The 22,890-nt window shown below is 32.6% G+C and overlaps 4 protein-coding genes across 6 annotated transcripts in view; 3 read left to right on the top strand and 1 right to left on the bottom strand.

The window, feature by feature from the left end:
- Positions 1–1,231: 1,231 nt before the first annotated feature.
- On the bottom strand, positions 1,232–3,525 carry LOC105136177 (uncharacterized). Its single transcript, XM_011041412.1, has 3 exons — positions 3,332–3,525; positions 2,492–2,723; positions 1,232–1,877 (listed from the first exon to the last, which is right to left on the bottom strand). Exons 1-3 carry the CDS (start codon positions 3,451–3,453, stop codon positions 1,581–1,583), a joined length of 651 nt encoding a protein of 216 aa, XP_011039714.1. The 5' UTR covers positions 3,454–3,525; the 3' UTR covers positions 1,232–1,580.
- Positions 3,526–4,649: 1,124 nt separating this feature from the next.
- Positions 4,650–7,197, top strand: OCP3 (overexpressor of cationic peroxidase 3). The gene is made up of 4 exons (XM_011041411.1): positions 4,650–4,885; positions 5,525–5,890; positions 5,990–6,301; positions 6,853–7,197. The coding sequence occupies exons 1-4, from the start codon at positions 4,691–4,693 to the stop codon at positions 7,000–7,002; spliced, it is 1,023 nt and encodes a 340-aa protein (XP_011039713.1). The 5' UTR covers positions 4,650–4,690; the 3' UTR covers positions 7,003–7,197.
- Positions 7,198–13,805: 6,608 nt separating this feature from the next.
- On the top strand, positions 13,806–16,946 carry LOC105136175 (transcription factor HY5-like). 3 transcript variants are annotated; one of them, XR_844308.1, is made up of 5 exons: positions 13,809–13,980; positions 14,408–14,594; positions 14,727–14,883; positions 16,210–16,618; positions 16,870–16,946. XR_844308.1 is itself a non-coding variant. In XM_011041410.1 (4 exons), exons 1-4 carry the CDS (start codon positions 13,884–13,886, stop codon positions 15,352–15,354), a joined length of 489 nt encoding a protein of 162 aa, XP_011039712.1. In that variant the 5' UTR covers positions 13,806–13,883; the 3' UTR covers positions 15,355–16,203. The 3 variants fall into 3 exon arrangements, 2 of the variants coding, with proteins under 2 accessions (XP_011039712.1, XP_011039711.1); XM_011041410.1 differs by lacking the exons at positions 16,210–16,618; positions 16,870–16,946 and adding an exon at positions 15,351–16,203 and having other exon boundaries at positions 13,806–13,980; positions 14,727–14,927; XM_011041409.1 differs by lacking the exon at positions 16,870–16,946 and having other exon boundaries at positions 16,210–16,645.
- A 3,683-nt stretch (positions 16,947–20,629) lies between these two features.
- LOC105136174 (cellulose synthase A catalytic subunit 1 [UDP-forming]) overlaps positions 20,630–22,890 on the top strand; it is a 7,352-nt gene continuing 5,091 nt past the window's right edge. The window contains exons 1-4 of the mRNA XM_011041407.1: positions 20,630–20,925; positions 21,821–22,016; positions 22,110–22,288; positions 22,815–22,890. The exon at positions 22,815–22,890 is cut by the window's right edge and continues 84 nt beyond it. Of these exons, the coding sequence (XP_011039709.1) occupies positions 20,845–20,925; positions 21,821–22,016; positions 22,110–22,288; positions 22,815–22,890 (532 nt within the window). The 5' untranslated portion in view covers positions 20,630–20,844. The remainder of the gene's footprint in view (positions 20,926–21,820; positions 22,017–22,109; positions 22,289–22,814) is intronic.

Here is a 22,890-nt window from a genome sequence, read left to right as displayed (position 1 = left end):
CTTTAAGGTAATCCACCAGACTTAAGTCAGTCCTTTGAAGAAAATCTTGAAGGTGCCTCTTTTTATGCTCTTCCATTGGTTTTAGTTCTTCTTTGCCATGGTGCAGTGGCCCAATTGAGACCGGTTGAGGTGTGCAAGCCTTTTCGTTCAATCGATGCAGTTGCTTAGGAACTGTGTGGATACAGCACTGTGAAGGCAGAAAAGGCAAGCCGTTTAACTCCCCTCTCATTGAAGCTGCTAGTTCTTCGATGGTGATTGAAGTATCATTGTTTGTTTCTTCCATCTATTCACTTTAATGCTTCAACAATTTCCACACTTGTTATCGAAGTAGAGGACTATGACTACTGGCAACACAAAGAACAAAGCCCTCGCTGATAAATCTGCAACTAATGTAAGAAAGAACAGCTAAATATTATATTCTCTCTCAGAAAATCCAGTAATTTGAAAAGCTGAGAGTAAAGAACATTTCTGGGAAGGAAACTTTCTGGTGTTGAGATTCAGCACAAAGAGAAGACAATATCTTGAAGGCATACATACAAAACTCAGATATAATCTTCAAATGTAAAGGAAAACCAAAGCACAATTACGCATACCTATCTTTCTTGCTAGCAAAGTGGTGTGAGATCCTACTTGCGTACTTCGAACTCCAAGTCAAGCTCTTGAGGAGGTAGCTAGCTCGATTTTCTACTGGGATCCTGCTTGTTACTTTCTCTTCATGTATCTCTCGTATTCTCAATGGCTCAATTTTTTCCAACGCATTGAAAAAGGAGAGAGGCTCTACTTGACTTCACAGGCCTTTGTATATGGTTGCTAAAGCAGGGATGTCTGCCTTTCGCTGTGGTTATGGGGACGTTATTGTCACCTTTTGGCTATTGTAATGATAACCTATCTTTTAATTGATAATTTCCTCTGATCTGCGGGTAAATTTTACAATTTGGATAGTTTTTAAGAGAGCAGGGATTTCAGAATTTTGCTTTCGAAAATCAAGTTACCTTTGCCCATTATCAAATTGTAAAGCAAACAAGTGTCCACCTAGGCCATCTAATCTTCAGCCTGCTCCAGCACTTTCTACATTTCCAATTTTATCTGATGTCACCAAAGGGTTAGCCTGGCTAGTGTTTTGCAATTTCATTCAGGTTCGGCGATAGGAATCGAGAAGAGATGCTAGCCCTCCTTCGAGGAGAAAACTACTTGAAACCCTGTAAATGCTCATGACATTTTAACGAGGAAGTAAAGAAAATTATCCATCCTTCATGATTCAAGTTGAAATGGAGAAGAACAGGAAAGTCTGAAATCTTAAAGGCATTGTGGAATCATACAGTAATACAAGTGATAAAACTTGCATTTCCTTGAACCATTTCTCCTTGACATTCAAAAGAAGTTCAAATAAGGTACTTGATCTGGGCTCGGGCTATAGATTCCTCAGGTTTTTTGATCAACATATTTCCCACTAAGATTTAATATCAGATCTATTGTAAGATCTCAAAAATGCTTTTGGCAGAAATAGATAAAATTTCACCTGATCAACCCTGGGAAGTTTAGCACTAAAAGGAACATCATTTAAAATTGAAGCGTGAATCTCATTTCAGCTTAGATTTTGAAGATCTCTGCAGAGGCTTTGCAATTGGCTGAGGCGGGGCACTTCTCACAACCTTCTTCATATCATACTTCACAGACGAGAAGGCACAGACCAGGGCAATCAACATTGTTGGGTATACATATACAGCCATAGCAGGATCTGTATTCGCTGGCTTTCCCAGGATCCCTTCCTTGACAAGCCCCCAGATAATAAGAAGTGTTCCAAACATGCTCATCCTCCCAGGTTTTAGAATGCCAACAAGAGCTCCAGCCACAGAAAAGTAGCTTCCAGCAAGAACCTGGAACAGGACACATGGATATGAAACACTGACTGATAAACGTGAGCTTGTTGAAGACATAAAGAAAGCTCATAAGCACAGCCTGATGCCTGTGAGAGTAAAACCATGCTCAAAACAGTATCCGAATAAGAATCTACAAGGAAATGAATTTCCATAAATGCAAACACATAAAGGAAAAAATAGCATCGGTATTGCTTTTGATTACAAGCAAGCCATGGTGTCTGGGAGTAACAATTTAGTGAGAACAATTTTTACATGGTAAAAATGAACCTAGGAGGAATTTAAGGACAAAATTGAGCTTGTATGTAACAATCAATCATTATATCTCTATATTCACGAGAGATGAATTTAGAGTTCAACTTGATTTGACAAAATTATCTGCAGCCCCAATTCATTAGCAATAAGTAAACTCCTATCAAACACATTAATCACCCAACAAGAAAACAATGATAGACAAACTGCAAGTACTTAAAATTTCTGCAAGATTGATTGGTCTGCACTATTTATTACTTAAAACATATCCAAGGGCCAAGAAGAAGAAGTAATGTGTCTCCCTCCTCTTGTATAACTCAAAAAAAAGAAGAAGAAGGATATGAGAAGTTGAAAAGCAGAACCTCTAAGCGCTGAAGATCAGTTACTGCAGGTGCTTCCTTCGCACTGGTCAAGTTATAGATATTCAACAGTTTATCCCAGCTCGGAACAGTAATGTTCCTCACAAGACCATTCACAACGGCTCCAGGGTAGAGAAGAGCTTTCACTACAGGAACAGGAAAGATCTCACTAGCAATCAACTGGGAGGATGTCACATGGATTGGCGTTGAGCACATGCCTGATCTACATGGTATCCTACACAAAAAATAATAAATAAATAAATACAAATTAAGCTAAAGTGTATCTCATAATTCTACATTCTCCTCCCCGGTTGTATACTTAGACAAATAAATACTTTCGACAAATCAATTCATCATATCAGTCCACTCCTATCACGTCAATCCTAATGCCGGATCACGAATTCGAACACCAAGTTCAAATTATGACTAAAATTTCTCGATTTCATAGTTTCCTTACTATATGTATAAAAAAAATCAATAAAGCTATAAGCGTCGCTGATTTAGCTGGTAAAGTCATATGGGATTGAATCCAACTTGAAATGGATTGGTCAACCCTCATTTTGTAACCCAATTACTTGATCGAAAAAGAAACCCATTACCCATCCCATTTAGTTTTTTCGCTCGTCTTAATCTCAAACTTTCCATATTTTTTTCAACATGGAGTAAGCAAAGCGAAGCAAGAAATCCGAGTAGAAATATCTATCAAACTAATGCTACTCTTGGAATTAATAAACTGTTAATCTAATGGAAGTCTATATGAAAACAGTGGATCTTGAGAAATTGAAAGATTAAGAGAGTGATATTTTTGAAAAAAAAAAAAAAAAACAGAGATGTAGTCAGTACCTGAAAAGAGGGACCTGGAGAAAGATGATGAAGAAATAGATGCGAGCTGCGTATGATGTTAGATTGCTTACCCAACTCCTTCTCCTTGTTGTTCCTGCTGCCGCTGCTGTTGATGTTGCCATTATTGAGAGACTGTGTGTTGCAAGGCGAGAGGGGAGTGCCTGCGCCGGGAGACTAAAACAGTTCTATTATTGAGGATAAATGAGGCAGCACTCGGTGGGCGCCAGGCAGGCCCAAGTGTTCATCATGGGCTGGGCTACTACTTCGTTTTGTCTAACTTTTAGTAGCCCACCAATGTTTTTTTAGCATAATTTTATGTTTTAAAAACGTGCGAGGCTTAGAAAAATATTAAATTAATTTTTTAATATTTTCAGGTGATTTAAATATACTAATGCTAAAAAATATAAAAAATATTTTTATAAAAACATTCACAATATCTGTCGAACACTTCAGTTATTAAATTCATCCACCTATTATTTTTTATAAATATTATGGAAAAATTATTAGATGCCATAATTTTCTATTTATTTTTATTAGGTTGGATTTATTTTTACATTACAAAAATATTTTTAAAAAAATTAAATTTATTTATTTTTTACTTTAAAATAATATTTTTATATTTTTAAATCATTTTAATGTGGGAATAAAAAAATAATTTTTAATAATTAAAAAAAATATTATTTTAATATATTTTTAAATAAAAAATATTTTTAAAAATTATCACAACTACATCCGTACGCAGAATTCAAGTAAAAATATAATTTTTTATAAAATTACATTTTATTTTTATTTTTATTTTTACTTTATTTATTTTAATTAAATATCTATAAAGTAAAAATATAAATTTTATTTATATTTTCATTATTATCGTTCTTTATAACGAAACATCCAGTAAACAATTTACTTGATGATTATTAAGAAGATTTGTTTTATTTATTAATTGTTTTTTACTTCAAGCTACGAGACCAACATCAATAGAAATTAATTATATTTCTATGAATATATCAAAACAACGTGGAATATGTATTTTCAAAATTATCATTTAGTTTCTATTAACACATAAATTGATTTTAAAATGTTTTTACAAAAAATAATATTAGTTTTGATATAGTTTTAAGTGAAAAAAAAAATATCATGGAGGGATTTATGTTTAGCCATAACATAAAATCTTACGAATCATTGTAGAAAATTTAATTATTAATTTCACAAAAACCATATTCTGAAAAAACGGTAAAATCCATCCAAAGAAAGAAATAAAAATGAAAATTCACTAAAACCCTGTGGGGGAATGAAACGAGGCGTTTAGAGCTTATTCCAAAGATATCTATCACAGATGTTAATCTGCTCTCGGCTGCAAAAATGGCGTTCGCTCTGTCATCTTCAAGCGCCTCAACAGCATTTCAAAGCTTAACATCTTTACACTCTAGTGATGGATTCCATCTGAGGCCATCCAATCTCCTTCTTCCACGTCACTCTCTTGCTACCTCCACTCTCGCCTTCTCTCGCCGTCGAAACCACAACTCCACAGTGACTTCCTCTTCAAAGAAAACGAAGGTAAATGCGTGTTTACAATACTAGCTGCTAACAGCTCTTGGTATTCGCTTATAGTTGTTATTATATTACAGCTTTGATAGATTTACATGCTCCTTTTGTGTGTGTTGTGCTTATGGTGAGGTTTGTTGAATAATTTGTTTAACATATTGATAGTTAAGTTCAAATGGCAGAAAAGAATGAAGACTTTGACGAAATTTGAGTAAAATTGTAATCTTTTGATATCCCATTTGAGTTTTTCCCACTTTATAATAGATAATGACAAGATTGAAAGAAATGGTTCATGGTGAAAGTGTGTGTTTGGTTACTGGGAAAATTGGAGGAGAAGAAGAGTAAAGGAAAGTGGTGTTTAATTTTTCTTGCAATTGAATAGAGTTATTTATCGTTTCTTGAGAAAATGCAATGTTTATCTTTTAATTAATTCAATTGTATTTATCCCGTTCGAGTGAGTTTAATAATTTATCTGTCTGATTAATGTTAATATAAATTTTCACTTCACGAGATAAATAAATAAAAAGAAGAAATGATTTTTTGCATTTTTTAATAAAATGTGAAATTTTGAAAAGCTTGAGGTAATTTTTAGCGGAAAATTGTTTGTTTATATTTTGTGTTACTTGTCAAAAAGATTTTTTTTTCCTTTAGAAAAGTGTATCTAAGAAGGAAGCGAGGGAAGAAGATGAGATAGATGAAGATGCATTTGAGGCATTGTTTGGTATGTTAGAAGAAGACCTTAAAAGTGATGGTTTGTCAATGGGTGATGGCGACTATGAAGATGGTGATTTAAGTGAAAAAGACCTTGAAAAGCTTCAACGTGAGTTGGAGGAGGCACTAGGAGTTGGTGGAGATGATGATGTTGAGGTAGAAATGGCTAGTTCTGTTGGAGATGATGTTGAGGATGATGACGGTGATGAAGGAGAGGAGGATGAGGAGGAAAGACCTGTGATGCTTAAGAATTGGCAACTTCGGAGACTCGCTCGAGTTTTAAAAATTGGGCGCCGCAAAACAGGTGTAAGTGTCTTTACAGCGATGTGATTTTGACAATCTTGAAAATATAGTGGCAATAGCGAATATTTCTGGTTTATTAATTTATTTTTCTTTTGTTTGTAGATTAAAAGTCTTGCTGCAGAGCTTTGTCTTGACAGGGCTGTTGTTCTTGACTTGCTTCGTGACCCTCCTCCAAATCTTGTCATGATGAGTGCTGCATTACCTGATGAACCTGCACCTACACTGGTGATGCCGGAAACTAAACCAAGTGAAATTGTTCCTGAAGAAACAAGAGAGGAGAATGTTGTAAAATCCGAGAGTGAGATGAAATTGCCAGTTCATGTTAGGCAGGATAGTTGGTTTGCTCGAAAGAGACTGAAGAAAGTCCATGTTGAAACTCTTGAAAGAGTCTATAGAAGAACTAAGAGGCCCACTGTGAGTCTAGTTTTCTCAGCCTTCTCTGTTGTGAAAAAGCTATCTGCACTGATATTGCTTTTTTAGTACTATGAGAAATGTGGATCCAATAGTCTAAGATGTTATATGAATTGCCAATCAATTATAGGAAATGGATTTTATAATTTATGTGATGCACTCGCAAAAAATGTCATACAGTCAAGGTTTGTCATAAGAATGGTTTTAATTTAAATTTTAATCCCCGTGAAATTAAATTAAAAGCCAAGGAGCTAAAATTGGGTTATAACAAAGAGTATTTGGAGACAGTTTTACCCTTCAATAATTTTTACATGCACGTGGGTATTGTCAATATGCAATCCTTTATCTCTATTCTTTCCCAATCAAATGAATCCGACCCAGCTGAAGTTCTGTCATCAATCATTATTAAGCCTTACTCTTAAACTCTTTCTAGATTAGTTTCCTGCTTATACTGTACAAACTTTTCACAAGGTTTTTATTGTTCGCAATTATGCTGTATTAATATGGGGAAATCGTGATTCCTTATGCCCTCTTTGTATCTATAAACAATGCAGAACACAATGATTAGCAGCATTGTACATGTGACAAACCTGCCCCGGAAAAGAGTGGTGAAATGGTTTGAAGATAAACGTGCTGAAGATGGTGTTCCTGAACATCGGAACCCATTTCAAAGGTCTGTTCCTGAAACTGTATCTTCAAGTTGAAACACTATATATTTGTAATGTATCTGATGATTGCATTTGAGGCAACATATTTAATGTATCAAGCCCTTCCTCTTTCCCTGTGTTTACCATAAAACAACAATACAAAGAAGTCATTGAAATTCCTGTTCCTAGTCTCGCAAAAATAGAAAAAGAAAAGGAGAAGGAAAAAAAGCCTCCTGGATTGAGTTTGATTTAGAGATGATCTGTTGTCTATCCAGTGGAAATAACTAAAACCATCATTCTTTCCCGCTCATAATATTGCTGCTATGTGGTTTATTTGACATGCAAGTTTGACAGGCAGTTGCAAAGTTGCTAATAAGTTTGCCAGATCCCAAATTGACAATTCCTATCATGTATTAGTAGGAATGGTGACATGTCGATAAATTCAGTAGAAAATATGTGAAGAAAATTTCTATGTAACGTAAGTTTTGGAAGGCTGTAGAATTTTTCTTGTATGAAGATAAGAAACCTTGTAATCCTGTGATGATGAGAAATACTGTATGCTTTCGGTGTGCTGTATAATTGGGTTGTCACAATCTATCTTTATTGCACGTAGTTAAAACAAAAGTGTGGCACTTTCAACTTATTGTAGCCATAGCACACAGATTAACTCCTGCTATTTTTACATAATCAGCAGTGAAAGAGAGTTTTCTTCAATGTTGAGGTTCAGAAAAGTCAAGAGATTGCTACCAAATCTCAGTTCTGGCCGTCAAAGCCTTTGAAAATGAATGGGTTGAGGAGTGTTCTGTTAGGGGTCGTAGGTTCACACTTGTGTGTATGCAAGCACTGTAAAATGAAAAATCGACCCCATATGAACGACTATGGATTTTGGCATGATTGCATGGGTCTTTTGGTGAAAATGGACACTGAAGTATGGCGAATGCTTGGATGCATCCCATCACTTTGTTGTATAGTACTATAGTTCTCTAGCTTTCACCTATCCTCCGGAAACGGGGGGCTTCTGCTAAATTTCTTACACCAAATACAAGAAAATCAAATTCTCTGGCTTCAGCAAAATACACAGAGAATACCAAATTTTGGCAGTGGTATCATGCTTCGATAAATTGTCTAGGTAATTAGATTTTTCACTTTGTGCTGGCTTATATGCTTAGAAAATGTCCTTAGTATCTGACTCGACAAATTTCAACAAATAGCTACAAAATTTTCCTTGACAACATCGTATAGCTTATGCTGTTTCTAATGAAAATGTCCCATCACTTTGTTGTATAGTACTATAGTTCTCTAGCTTTCACCTATCCTCTGGAAATGGGGGGAGAATCGTCTGCTAAATTTCTTACACCACAGAATACCAGATTTTGGCAGTGGTATCATGCTTTGATAAATTGTCTAGGTAATTAGATTTTTCACTTTGTGCTGGCTTATATGCTTAGAAAATGTCCTTAGTATCTGACTCGACAAATTTCAACAAATAGCTACAAAATTTTCCTTGACAACATCGTATAGCTTATGCTGTTTCTAATGAAAATTGTTGGGTCTCTATCTCGACAAAAGATTGCTCAAACAAGAGTTGAAGAGTAGTTTAGCCGGCATGGGAAAATACTTTCCTCGCCTTGGATCCCATCCCATGACCTATTTTCCCGTAATTCTTACGCTCGCATTATTTTACACAACCATCTCCTTTATATGCTTTGGACATGAGTTATTCTTGTATTTCAATCTCCCAATCTACGTACGATAATAAGAGTGACCAAGAATTAAGGGCATGGCAACTTTGCAAAGATCAACTGCTTTTAGGAGGCAGGGTTCATCTGGAGTGGTATGGGAAGATAAATGTTTCTTAAAAGAGGACAAGGTAGACCACAAGGAACTGAGGCCATGCCAGAGTGCTAGAGTGGTTGACGTGACAGATCCCAGCAACTTGAAGGCGGCGGCACCCGCAGCTTTCCCTCGCAGTTTTTCGACTGCCCTCATGAATCAATCTTCGAAAGCTTTTGGGAAGCCTCTAGGCATCCCTAAATCCAAATCAATAAGAAGAAAACTGCTTTCGAATTTACTTTTTAGCAACAAGTGATTTTTAAGGAAGATCAGCTACGGAAGTCATGTCATGTAGCTGCTTGCATCTTTCGCTTCTTTTAGTTTAGCAACCATAATAGTGGCAATCTCAATATCGAGTCATGTCTCTTTCTCTTGCTTAGCAAAAGAGAGTGCCATTAGGCTAAACTTGTATTATTCCTTACAATGATTGCAATTCCTTTATGTATTATGCTCAATGTGATATAATATGGTTAAATTCCCCTTTATAATATTACAAGACAACTCCTACCTTGTCTTCGTCAATGCATTTAGACAAAACATGTGAATCATTCGCTTTCAGTGGCTGCAATAATCTGGAGATGCGTGGAGATGAGGAAAGAAGGGTTCTCTTACATACAAGTAGTATAGCGTTAATCATACCTTGCTTTTAAGACTCCTGCCAAGAAATTTTCTTAGCTAACATGAACTTCCTTGGTCATGTTCGAGCTGTGGAAGATACAATGTGCATAACTAAAAGGCAGCTTAACGGATAAGATTTTAGATTTTAGATTTATTTTTTAACATTTTAGATTTTAGATTTATTTTTTAACATTTTAGATTTTAGATTTATTTTTTAACATTTTAGATTTTAGATTTATTTTTTAACATTTTAGATTTTAGATTTATTTTTTAACATTTTAGATTTTAGATTTATTTTTTATAAGAATTATTAAAAATTTACATATTTGGTAACTACAAAACTTATAAGATTAATTAAGATATACGGAAAATACCCGAATTAACATTAAAAAAAAAAGATACAATTTGCCATCAGCTTAATGCCCGGCACAAGTGAAACTCACAAGCTCATATAATTTCTTCACCAAAAGCAGCAAAAGAAGGCAGTATCCATACATGGTTAAAGCAGGAAACAAAAGAGCGAGAGAGCGAGAGAGAGAGAGAGAGTGGAGAATCACTGGAATGTGAAAACAGCAAAGCAAGCCTATATGACTTCGCTAGGGATGCAAGTGGCATTATTCTTAAAAATTCAAGGGTATATATTCCTGGTACTGGAGAAAATGACCATTCAAGTCCTGGAAAGATCTTTAACGGATTTTGCTGAGAGGTTTCATGCATGGGACCACGGCTAAAAAGAGGACACCTGCAAGACATGGTCGTGGCAGACTCTCAAAGTCATTGTTAAGACAAACATAGCTGGGATTAAGGGGTTTGTTTTTTATGTAATTTTAGATTTGAGTTCTTGGTTATTCATATAATGACTACTGGAGGCTTATATGGTCGTTAATTTCAGGATTCGTGGGATTAGGCATGCTGTACGCAAGCTAGCTCGGACACCCACGTTAATTAAAAAAAAACGAACAAGGCAGTTTTGGAGCACTCTTTCAGCCATTGTAATAAAGCCATTGATGGATCTTTTCCCTGGACAATTCAAGTCGTTTGTAGTGTTGATACTACAAATTAAACAGAGACAAACCCCTTTATAGGAAGTGATATGACTGAAGTTTTGCAAGAAACAAATCCCTATCCTTGGTAGGTGGATGTGCTACATGCTCTCAAACACCATTTATTAGAGTTTGGAACGTGAGCAGGGTAGACTAGTCAGTTGCAGCCGCGCTACTGCGAGGAATTTTTCATTAATATTACTGAACTTAGTCAAGATTAGCGGGTAAACATGGGATCTATCGACTCGGCCTCTAATAAATCAAGCTGGCTTTCATAGCAAACCATGTTGGTGGGGTTCGATTTCTTTTCTAAAAAAAATTAAAAATGATGTGAATTTTATTTATTTTATTATTTAATATTAAATTAAAAATTAAATTTCATGTTTTATTTTAATTGATATCTATTAGTTTATTTTGGCCTCGTGACCCTGGAATAAAACTTGATGGGCAACTCAAGTTGTTTTTTATGTTATTTTTTTTTAATTTTATCATTTAATATTTAGATAATTGAGAACTAAGATTTATAATCTATTTTAATCTATTTTTTATGATGATATCTTTGTCCTGTGATCAAATTTGCAAGTTTTAAAATTTTAACCCCAACTAAATTGAATTATTTTTTTTATTTATAAAAAGTTATCGTGATTTTATGACCTGAGTCACGAATCCTTTAACATTGAATTTATTTTTTATTGGGTTGTTTCCATCTATTGGCTTGTATTTGGTGGGTTAATGTAGTTGACTTGTTTTTTTTCCTTTTTTTAATTGACTTTCTCCTTAATTTCATCAAGTACTATTGTTTTTTATTTAAGACTAGACTTCATGATTTATTTTTTATCAGGTTATTCTGACCTCATGACACGAGAAAAATGCTTAATTAGTTAACCTAGGTTAATTTAACTCATTTTCTAATTAAAATTTTTATAATTTTTATCGTTTAAAATTGGGTTCGATAAATTCATTTTGAAATTAAATTTTATAATTTTTTTTTGTGTGAAATTATCTTAATTTCATAACAAAAGATCACAAATTTAGTAGATTAATCAAAGTTAAATTATGTGATTTTTTAGTGAAATTATCCCGATCTCATGACTTAGGTCATGAGTTTGACAGACTGGCCAAAGTAATTTTTATGTTATTGTTTGAATTGATTTTTCTAACAGTATTATTTAACATTAAGCTGATCAAGAATTGAACTTTGTTATTTCATTTTATTTGTTTTTTATCGGGTTATCTCGGTCTTATGACCCGGATCATCGGCTTGACAAGTTAATTCTAGTCGATTTTTTAGGTGATATTCTAAATTGATTTTTCTTTCAAGTTAAATCCTTCAACACTGAATTGATTGAAAATTATGCTTTCTAATTTATTTTAATTTATTTTTTATGAGAAATCCTTCAACACTGAATTGATTGAAAATTATGCTTTTTAATTTATTTTAATTTACTTTTCATGAGATTATTATAATTGTATAACTCAAGTTGTGAATTTGATATATTAGTCTAGACTTATCTAATTCAATTTAATAATTTTTAAATTAAAAAATGATATCAGGTTGTGAATTTGATATGCTAGTCTAGAGTAACCTAATCTAATTCAATATATTTTTAACATTAAAAAAAGATATGTTATTGAAAAAATATTGATTAAACCATGTTTTTACAAATCGTCTGAGTTGTTTTTAAATTCATAAAATTAAATGGATAGCATTAGATCAATCCTAACATTATTAATTTTTTTTTAAAAAAAATTATGAACAATATTTAAATATTTTTTTTATTTTAAATAAAAACTTAACCCGCATCCTACCTACCATGGGTAAGTGATCTAGGGTTGCCACTGTTTATGATGACTCTTTTATTTTATGAAATAAAAATAATTAAATTATGCAAGTACAGATAACGAAGTAGAGATAGTTAATTCATACATTGATTTTCTAGGACAAGAAATGACTTAAATAAATTGATATTTGTATTTATTTTTATCTACACGTGTTCCCTCCATTCGTCAGAGTTTCTAATTTCACCACTGACCTCATAGTTCACGTTTGATAAAAATATTATCATAACCTGTTGCCCTTGTCATCGTCGTGCTTTTTTTAAGAAATATTACTTTTTAATTTAAAATTATTTTAATAAATTAACATTAAAAATATTTTTTTAAAAAAAAATATCATTACTTTGACATAATATGAAATACTGGTTTAATCTAGGTCACAAGTTATATAAATAAATGTCTATCGCTTAAAAAATTTAAATAAAGCAATATTACTCTGATTTTTTTTTAAAAAAAGTCAAATTAAATTCAATTTTCACTTAATTAATTTAGAAGCCACCCTAGATTATAGATCATGTTGGCGAGTTATTGATCAGAGCCGCCAGGGGAAGTTTAATTGGATCACGAACATGTCTGTCCCTAACACCAAACTTCTGTTATAATCATTATATTTTAATTAGGGTTTTGGTCACGGGTCAAGGTTAAATCAGTGGCGTTATAAAGTGTTTTTCTTGACCACAAGGTGGCGCCGCCCCTGCCTAACATAATTAAGTTGCTAATTAAAAGGAGGATTACAGAAGTTTCCATCGCCAAACCAACTCCCTTGACACCAACATTTCAACTCTCAAAGGAGGGATAGACAGATCATATATGGTTCCTTGTCGAAGAGAACAATGAAGTGTTCATCACCTTCTCCACCAAAACAACTTAATCAGTCAAAATGGTGGTTAGATTCCAATAAACTAGATCGAGTCTAGTTATAAAATCTAAACAAGCATAGAACTCAATTAATTTAAAATTTAGATTAATCTGGCTGAAAAAATTAATTTAATTTAATTTAATTTAATTAAAAATTCAAATCAACTCGTTCTTTCATTAATATAGTAAAAAAAACATTGGTTTTTTTTATCAAATAATATTATTTTAATTATTAAAAAATAAACTTTATTTTTTTGATTCGTCAAAGCTAACTATGATTTCAACTTAAATTTCAAGTAAGATTGCACATGGTTGTCACATGCACATGTCCAAATATAGAAAATACGTACTCTCCACCTCGTCATGGCATCTAATATCAACACGCAAATAATTTTTTATTTTTTTTTCCCAAAACCAAGACAGACGGCCACCTTAAGCCAAAAAACATGATATGGTCCTAAGTCACCGCACGCCTCTTCCATCTTCGATGCCAATCATCAGATTAAACCCAATCCAACAGTCCACATTCCTCCACGATTATAACAAACAATCCTTTGATTTACGTATCTTGTCATGGCTTATATGCTTCCACGATTTCCATGTCTCCATGGTCCGATTAAAATCAAATCTAATGGTTGTAATTCTCTCTGTGCTCTCTCTGCATTAATATCCCGCTCTTTTTTCTCTCTCTAGAAGCCATTAAAAAAAATCGCTTCTTTCTCTCTGATCTTTAAAGAAAAAAATACAAAAATGCAAGACCAAGCAGCCAGTTCAATTCCTGCATATTCTTTTCCGTCTAGCAGTGAGAGATCTTCAAGTTCTGCTCCTCAACTTGAAGTCAAAGAAGGTCTCATTTCTCTCTCTCTCTGTCTTTTTTTTTTTCCCCTCTGCAATATCCTTTTGACTTTAAAATGGAATTAAAGCAGTTTCTTTATTAAATTTTATTGCATTTTTCAAATTTTATTGCTTTTCTTCGTTATTTCAAATAAACTTTCAAAATTCTCATCTGGGTTTTTTGTAATGAAAGTCTTGCTATTTCTGCTAGAAATCACTTGCAGTAAAGTCACAGTCTTTTATTTTTATTTATTTCTCCAGGATCTTCAAGTATCTCAAAATCTTTCCAATCTGGGTTTTTTAGAATCATTAATTTTCTCAAATGGGTCCCCAATTTTTCTTCAATTTTCTCATAAGATCCCTTAAAGATCGAAACTTTCATATTGCACTGTTTATGTTTAGATTTTATAATTTTTTGTGTTTTGTTTTGTTAATTTTAGGTATGGAGAGTGATGAGGAAATAAGAAGAGTGCCAGAGATGAGCGGTGAACCGGCCGGGACATCAGCCTCTGGCAGAGAGACCGGTTCAATTGCCGGTCCGGGCAGAGTGCAGCCTGCAGGAGAGGGACAAAGTCAGAGAAAGAGAGGTAGGAGTCCAGCAGACAAAGAAAACAAGAGGCTAAAGAGGTAATGATTCGAGTTCACTGCTTTACCCCTTCTAGCCGTTTAATGTGGGGCTCAGAACCAGAGGAATAAATGATCGTGTTGATTTGGTGATAATTAGTGTTTTGTGGGGGGGTGGTACTGGAAATTCATCAGGTTGTTGAGGAATAGAGTATCAGCCCAGCAAGCAAGGGAAAGGAAGAAGGTGTACTTGACTGAGTTGGAAACACGAGTTAAAGACTTGGAAAAGAAGAATTCTGAGCTTGAAGAGAAGCTTTCTACCTTGCAGAATGAGAATCAAATGCTTAGACATGTATGTTTCCATAGTCCCATCCTTGCATCAATTTTTTTCTTGTTACATGTTTGTTTTTTTACGTGAAGTGATTTTGAAAAATTATATTTTAAATTATATTTTTTTTTATTAAAAAATTTATCAATAAAAAATATTTTTTAATTAAAAATTTTGATTTGATTTTTAAAAAAAATTTAAATGAAAATATTTTTTAAAATTTGTTATTTTTTTTTAAAAAAATTAATTTTTATTATTTTAATTTTTATTTATTTTATTTGAGATAATTTATGAAATTATATTTTATTTTTAATTTGTAAGGTTTATTTTTTATTATTTTAATAAATTTTAAAAAATAAAATATTAATAAGTTATTTTTTATAATATAATTAAATATTAAAAAATATTTTTTAATTTATTTTTTATTAAGTTATCAAATATCAAATAATAATTTAATTTTTTAAAATTTATATTTTTAAAAAATACTTATGATAATATTAGTTTATTACCAGGAGGCTATGACATTGTGATATCTAAATTGGAAAAATAAAATAAAATTATGCAAATAATCAACATGGATGATCGGTGAATGAGTGCAATGATAATGAGATATATAGGATCTTGGCATCTTGTTGCGTATTTAAGAGAGAAGAAATTGAAAATGAAAGGCCTGACTTGAAGAAAGAAAAGGAGGTTCATGAACTTATCGTTACGGGGAGTAAGTAGGTGAGCTCACACGAGGCATATGACCATATCTTTAGTTTTCATGACTGATATTTTGTTTGATGTTTTTTATTTTTTTTGGCTGTTGTGATGGAATGTTAGGTCTGATAAAGACACAAAATAAGAAGATTTTTTTAACAACGAGTATATAGCAATTAGCATACCCACTTGGTCATGTCCAGTTGCCACCAATGTTGTAGCATGTGCATTTGAATGTCACCTGTCAATTACTGTCCCTTTGAATTCTTGTCTTTCAAAACCTTGCCGTATTTTGAATCTTTTGATTCCTACTTACCATGGCGCACTAGGCATGGTGGGAGTTCCTTGGGCTTTGAGAAGACCTCTAGTTGGTGGTGGACTGGTGGTGGTAGGCCAATATTGGACAGTGCTCCATCCATCATCTGCAATAGGGCTGAACTGGGCAACAATATACTATCTGAGTTTTTCTTAATGGGGCTGTTTCTGGAACCCATTTAATGGTTGCATGATTTGAAAAACCCCAATGACATCCAAAAACCATATTGCATGGAAAAATTGCTTGAAGCTCAAATCTTTCTGATTTCTTGCGCTGAAATCTATTGATGTTTTTATTCTTCGATCATGAAATGGTTTTACATTTTGTTGCAGATACTGAAGAACACAACAGCAAGCAGGAGAGGAGGCAGCAATAGTGCTAATGCAGATGGCTCTTCATGAAGATGAGTGTTTAGACGAGAGATAATTTCAGATGATATTATGCCTTTGTGAATTATCGTGCATGGAAGTAGTATGACTATAGGACCTTAGCCAAGCTTGATCTTGAAGCGTGTTATAACATGGCAATCTGGTCCCTTCATGTTTTTTACCCCCTTAAAGCCAGGCACCATCGCAAATTCTTTAAATTTTAGAGTGACCAAGTCATGAGGGCAATGTGATGCAAATAGTGACCCTAGTTAAAAGGGCTGGTTAGTTTGTAAGCATGGAGAAGAAAAGCATTGAACACCGGCCATTATGTGTGCTTCCGGGCTTGCTGATTAGGGTTGAATTTTAATGCCAGGTTACGAGAATTTATTTATTTTTCCTATTATTTGGCCGGCGATTTCATATGAGATAGATTCTTCCTGGGAAAAAAAAAAAAAAAACCATTGCAGATTGATATCTAGTGCCAATTTCAGAAATTTGAAGGAGAGCGATGAAGGAAATATGGATTTTTATTCTGCCATTTAACAATGACCAGTCCAGCCATAAAAATAATATCCATGTTCTTTCCTTCAAATATGCAATGAAAGAGCGAAATCAAAGACCAAGTCCAATGAAAATGCATATAGCTATGTATGCCTTTTCGAAGATGGTGCCAAGTAAATAGAAGCAATAATTGAGGAGAAGAACCTCAAATTGATCACCCACACAAACAGCCTCATATTGAGGAGAGAGATGTCATATGTAAGGTTGTTTATTGATTAACACTCTCAATTAATTCAGTATCCTCATCATCTCTATCATTCTCATCTTTCCTATCAACCATAACACTATTAAAGTGCTAATATTAATATAATATTAATATGATATAAATGTTTTAGCAATACAAAACAGATGTAATATTCCATCGAGATTTCATGTTAATAACTTCTAAGCATTATCATTTACCTTAAATGGACTATCTGCTTGTAATGTGTCTATGTAATTCTTTCTTTGAAAGTTATTTGAAAACTAGGCCAACTTTATATTAAAAAAAGGTTTTTTTTTTTGTTTTGTTTAGGCATGCTATTTAAGTAGAGATTCAAAATATTAATATTATTATTTTTTGTTGATTTAGATAATGAATTTGCATTCTCGTCATTACATGTTGGTATGTTAATATAATAAACTTAATTAACCACGACTTGTAATATTATTTAAGTAATTTGAATTGTAATTTTAATATATTTCAATTAAGTCAATCACCTAATATTCTCAATAATTTATCAAGCGACATATTTGATGTAGCAATTAAAGATTTAGTATCGAGGATGACATCAACATGAAAAGAATAATATCTCTAAATTATCATAAGTTTGATTAAGCAAAATAATAAAACTAATTGATTTAATTTATCATTTCAGCTATAATCTTGTTGTTAAACTCTACGTCACATATTAATTCAGTACTTGGATTCTGAGTTTTACAAAGATATTTTCAAATAATAATTTTTTATCTGAATCTGCTTGCACCCCCCTCTCCCGAACACTTTTTAAAACATATTTTCCGGTATGCATGGAGAGGACTTTGAAACAAAGTAATATATGGAAGTGGTGTCCATCGGACATCGACAAAGCTTGATTCCGAAGCATGTAATTCCATAACAATCTGGTCCTTTTCTTCCTCCCTCCTTTTGCTGGGCTCCATGCCAATTTTATTGCCAGTTTTTTATATCAGATCTGCCGTGGCACGAGCGCAGGGTGATGAAGATGGTGGTCCTACCATAGACGGTGTTGTGAGTGTGTGTGTGTGAATTATCCAGTAGAAAATGTAATTTTGAAAATGCTGAGAGGTTAGTTTAAAGGGAAGATGATTGAACCAGTGTTAAACACCCTGATTCAGTGTATAATTTGAGCCTGGTTATAAATTAATTCGGGTATAAATTGATATGGTGTGATTTTATTGACACGACAAGTTAATTTATTATTCAGTTAAAATTTATTTTAATCTAAAAAAACTGAAATTTTGTTTTTGTTTTTTTTTTTCACATATTAAAATGATATTTTTTAAAATTGTTTTGTATTAATCTAGATTAATCAGCATAATGAGTTACCTAAATTTGCACCGAACTAGATTTAATTGTTTTGTATTAATTTAGATTAATCAGCATAATAAGTCACCTAAATTTGCACCGAACTAGATTTAATAACTTTAGATTTAATTTGGGATTTTTTAAAAATAAAAAATAAAAATATCTATTGAGTTATAAAATTATTAAAAGTGAAATTTGAGGATGAAATCTAAAATTGATTTTTTTTTCAACAGAAAAAAACACTAAATAAGGAAAATAGACTATCTTGGAAGATAAAATCAATTTGGTAATTTCCTAAAGAAAACGCATCACCAATTCAGATCTCTCAATATAATTATATCAACACTTATTTAAGAAATAAATACTCTAAAAAGGAAATAAATATTAAAAATTTATATAATGGCAAGTCTATAAAATCACTTAAAATAAATATACGTTTACTAAACATTCGTATTAATCTAAAAAAATTTGTAAAATTAATACTCTAAAAAAGAAACCATATTGGCAGAAAAATTAGAATGAACCCATTGGAGTCCACCGACAGCCACCGGAGTAGAAAACCCAAGCTACCGACAGTAGCCGGTAAATACTTAGGCAACAGCAAAAATCATGTTCAGCTATTTTTGTCGCTTTCTTGGCAAACAACAGTCCAACAGACAGACACTGATAAGTGTCGCATTATGGTTGGTTTTAACTTACGTAGTCATGATACAACGACTGCTACTGTACGGTCAAGCAAATCATATTACAACACGTCCTCGAGAAATTAGGACTTAGTTATAATGGGAAAGAGACGTTCTAGCTCTTTATGACGTGGCTCCAGCTGAGTATTCTTCGGCTCCAGCTCGAGCTTCTCGGCTTCCCAATCCACTGCCTCACTTTTCTTTAACAAATGAAGTAACTATTGGTTTTAAAATAATATTTGTTTTAAAAAATATCATAATAATATATTTTTTAAAAATTATTTTTAATATCAATAAAAAAATTTAAAATTATAAAATATTAATTTTTAAAAAATAAAATAAAATTTACATACAACCATATGAAACGCAAACCAAATAAGAATTAAGAGGTAGAATTATTATTTGATATCACAGTAACATTATTTTTAGAAATGTTTTTTGTTTTAAAATATATTAAAATAATATTTTTATTTTTTATATTAATATATTAAAATAATATAAAATCATCGAAAAAATTAAAATAATTTCTTTTAAAAGTATGATTTCACTAAAAAACAAATATTATCAAAGAAGGGAGTGGATCAATTAAAAGAATTTGAATTTTCTTTTATCATTACTTCAATCATTTCTCTAAAAAAAGCTGTTAAATCCACTTGATATTTGACCATATTAAAAATAAACTAAAAATTATAAAATAATATTTTGTTTAAATCATGTAAAATGAATAATGATGATTGCAGTTACAAATAAATAAAATATGCAGCTAATATTTGTGATTAGGTATGTATTGCCCCGTTAAAATAACAAAGAAATAATATGTGTTGTTTTGAAAGTTTATTTTTGGTGATAAAGATTTTTTTAAAGGGAAAACTAATATAATATTAAACATTACAATTAAAATAAATTAATAGTAAGAAAATAAAATGAAATAAAGCAGAAGGCAATAACTAGAGCAATACTAGATTTAGGTGCTACAAGGAGACTAATTTCATTCATGCTACAAGTAATGTGTTGATAAAAAAAAAACAAAGAAGGTATTATAAATTTTTACTTGTGCGATTTAAATCATATCTAAAATTACTGGCATGCAAGTATTGAAATAGCTTTATATTTGATAATTTTATTTAAATAGAGTTAATTACATATTATAATCCTAAATAATTAAATTATATTATATATTAAAACTCTTTATTTCCAGAAAATTAAAGCCAATCGCTTTATATAATATAAAATATTTTTAGAATATATATTTTTTAACGGGTTGAATTATTTAATAAGATATTTACGGGGAATTATTTGATACATCAAAAATCATATTTCTTTTTCTTAAATAAAGATGGGCCTCACGAATAAATTTTATAATTTTGTAAGATATTTATACTAAATAAAAAAACACAATTCCTAGGTAAATGTTGATCTCGTTTTAATGTAAATTTAAAATGTAATAAATTTCCTAGAACAGTTAAAAGGACAGCAAGCCGATGCGAGGCTGGACTTTCTTGTATCGGACGGCAAGCCAAGCGGGAAAGAGAAACCTTTTTTTTATTACATAAAAGAAAAAAAAAAACAAAGACAAGGATAATAATAATAATATAAAAAAAAACATGAAAGAAGAAGATAATAAAAAGACAGAAGCACTCATGACACTAGACAGACAGAGAGCCCGCTAATACCAAAGCTCACAAGAAGAGAAAGAAGAGACAGTCAGAGATGACGAATTGAGTGCTCTCAAAGTACTTATTACCTTTTTACTCGCAGATCCATCTCCCTATCTCTATGTTTCTTTTAAGAAAAGAGGGTGTGAATTGACTTTGAGAGAAGAAAGAAAAGATGGAAGCAAATGCGGGTATGGTTGCTGGGTCTTACAGGAGGAATGAATTGGTTCGGATTCGACATGACTCTGATAGTGCGGTTTGTCTTCTTTCCTTTAAGTTTTTTTTTTTTCCATTTGTGTTTTCCGGGTTTGATTTGTTTTGGTTGCATTTCTGTGTGTTTGTGTGGGTCCGAATTTTGAATTTTGCGACAGTGAATTTTTTTGGGTGGGGTTTTGTTAATTTTTATAATTCTGCTTTGTTTTGTTACGTTGACTAGCAATCACCTGATCTAGTTGTTGGTCGTTGTGAACATGAGTGTCCAGTTTGATCTTGATTGTAGCTTGATTTCAGCTTGATTCCTTTAAGGAGATTTGGCCCTTTTGTTGTTCTTGATATTACAGTGTCCTTAAGCCAAGATCAGTAGTGGTTTACATCAGAGAGATTTTTAATTTTTTTTAATGGCAATTTTAAATAAGATCTACTTCTGTAAATCAAAGGAAGCTGTTGTTTTGGAATTTTTATTTATTTATTTATTTTTGAGCTGGATTCCATGATAAACTGACAATTCCGATCATGTGGCTTCAGATAATGTTTATATTTTCTACTCGGGATGACTTGAATGCTTTAAGCTATATTTATATTTTCTACTCGGGATCACTTGAATGCTTTAAGCTATATCAGGTTCCTTATGTCATGTAAAATGTTAAAAGGGCGGCAATTCCAATGTCTAGTATGTCAAGAAGAAAGAGCTCGTGTTTAATTTTCTTGATTTCATCTTATTCAAGATGTTATATCACTGTGAATTGATCTTGCTTCCTTTTTCTTTTGTGGAATGTCGGGCTCGTAATGTGCCTTGCTTTGGATTTGATTGCTTCACTTAATGTGCCAGTAAATTTCCAACATTGCTAGCTGTTATTTTGTTGCCGTGGCAATTGAAAATAATATATTTATTTTCTGGATGCTAATCAGTGTTTTTCTGTGGAATAATGCAGCCCAAACCCCTCAAAAACTTGAATGGACAAACTTGCCAGATTTGTGGGGATAATGTTGGAGTTACAGAGAATGGCGACTTCTTTGTTGCTTGCAATGAGTGTGCTTTCCCAGTTTGCCGTCCTTGTTATGAGTACGAGCGAAAAGATGGGACTCAGTCTTGCCCTCAGTGTAAGACTAGGTATCGAAGGCACAAAGGTTAGCTTGTTTGTTCATTCTTCTTTTGGGTTATATTCTGTTATGCAGTTGTTTTGTGATGTATCAACAGCTGGGGTTATATGGATTTTTCAGGGAGTCCTCGAGTGGATGGAGATGAGGATGAAGATGATGTTGATGATCTAGAGAATGAGTTCAATTATGCCCAAGGCATTGGCAAGGCAAGGCATCAGTGGCAGGGTGAAGATATAGAACTTTCTTCATCCTCTAGACATGAATCTCAACCAATTCCCCTTCTCACGAATGGGCAGCCGGTATGCAGATTGACCAATTTATGGTTCATTTATATGCACATTCTGGGTAATGCAAAATAGATAGAATAACAATAAATGTTTCAACTTGCCCACATGATTTTGTATTTCCTTATGGAATTTTAACCTTTGTCCAATCAAGGTGTTTTTGGGCATTGATGCATGGTGGTCCAGGACCACAAACACAGTTTTAGTTGTGGTTAACCAAAGCATCACTGTTGATGCTTTGATCATTTTTAAGCCCCATCATACAGGTTTGCAAAGTAAGACCACAATGCAAACAATCTATTCTTTGTATTACAAGTACAAGTTTTGTGCTTTGAGAGCTTCCAGTTTCTTGTAGGTTGGGTCTTTCTTGTTTTCTTATCTAGAAATATAATTGAAAATGAAACTTCTACTGATTCAACAAGTCCACTTTCTCTCTGGAAAAGAGAATTCAGGGGGCATGTCTCCCTTTTAACGAGTAATAAACATAATTGTCAGGTGTGCTGTTTTTGCAATATCCTGCTTATATGGGTGCTGTATTCAGGTTTCTGGTGAAATTCCCTGTGCTACACCCGACAATCAATCTGTAAGAACTACATCTGGTCCTTTGGGTCCTGCTG

This window comes from Populus euphratica, unplaced genomic scaffold, assembly GCF_000495115.2.
Source record: "Populus euphratica unplaced genomic scaffold, PopEup_1.0 scaffold51.1, whole genome shotgun sequence".
NCBI classification, from domain to species: Eukaryota; Viridiplantae; Streptophyta; class Magnoliopsida; order Malpighiales; family Salicaceae; genus Populus; species Populus euphratica.
This window is presented reverse-complemented; position numbering and strand designations above follow the sequence as displayed.

What these genes read in the sequence shown, in the direction of transcription:
- LOC105136177 (XM_011041412.1), bottom strand. Translation starts at nt 3,453, where the DNA reads ATGGCAACATCAACAGCAGCGGCAGCAGGAACAACAAGGAGAAGGAGT. An exon ending in CTCCAGGTCCCTCTTTTCAG is followed by an intron (nt 2,724 to 3,331) that starts GTACTGACTACA and finishes TTTTTTGTGTAG; the next exon opens with GATACCATGTAGATCAGGCA. An exon ending in CTGATCTTCAGCGCTTAGAG is followed by an intron (nt 1,878 to 2,491) that starts GTTCTGCTTTTC and finishes GTCCTGTTCCAG; the next exon opens with GTTCTTGCTGGAAGCTACTT.
- OCP3 (XM_011041411.1), top strand. Translation starts at nt 4,691, where the DNA reads ATGGCGTTCGCTCTGTCATCTTCAAGCGCCTCAACAGCATTTCAAAGC. An exon ending in TTGGGCGCCGCAAAACAGGT is followed by an intron (nt 5,891 to 5,989) that starts GTAAGTGTCTTT and finishes TTTTGTTTGTAG; the next exon opens with ATTAAAAGTCTTGCTGCAGA. An exon ending in GAAGAACTAAGAGGCCCACT is followed by an intron (nt 6,302 to 6,852) that starts GTGAGTCTAGTT and finishes TAAACAATGCAG; the next exon opens with AACACAATGATTAGCAGCAT.
- LOC105136175 (XM_011041409.1), top strand. Translation starts at nt 13,884, where the DNA reads ATGCAAGACCAAGCAGCCAGTTCAATTCCTGCATATTCTTTTCCGTCT. An exon ending in TCAACTTGAAGTCAAAGAAG is followed by an intron (nt 13,981 to 14,407) that starts GTCTCATTTCTC and finishes TGTTAATTTTAG; the next exon opens with GTATGGAGAGTGATGAGGAA. An exon ending in GAAAACAAGAGGCTAAAGAG is followed by an intron (nt 14,595 to 14,726) that starts GTAATGATTCGA and finishes GAAATTCATCAG; the next exon opens with GTTGTTGAGGAATAGAGTAT.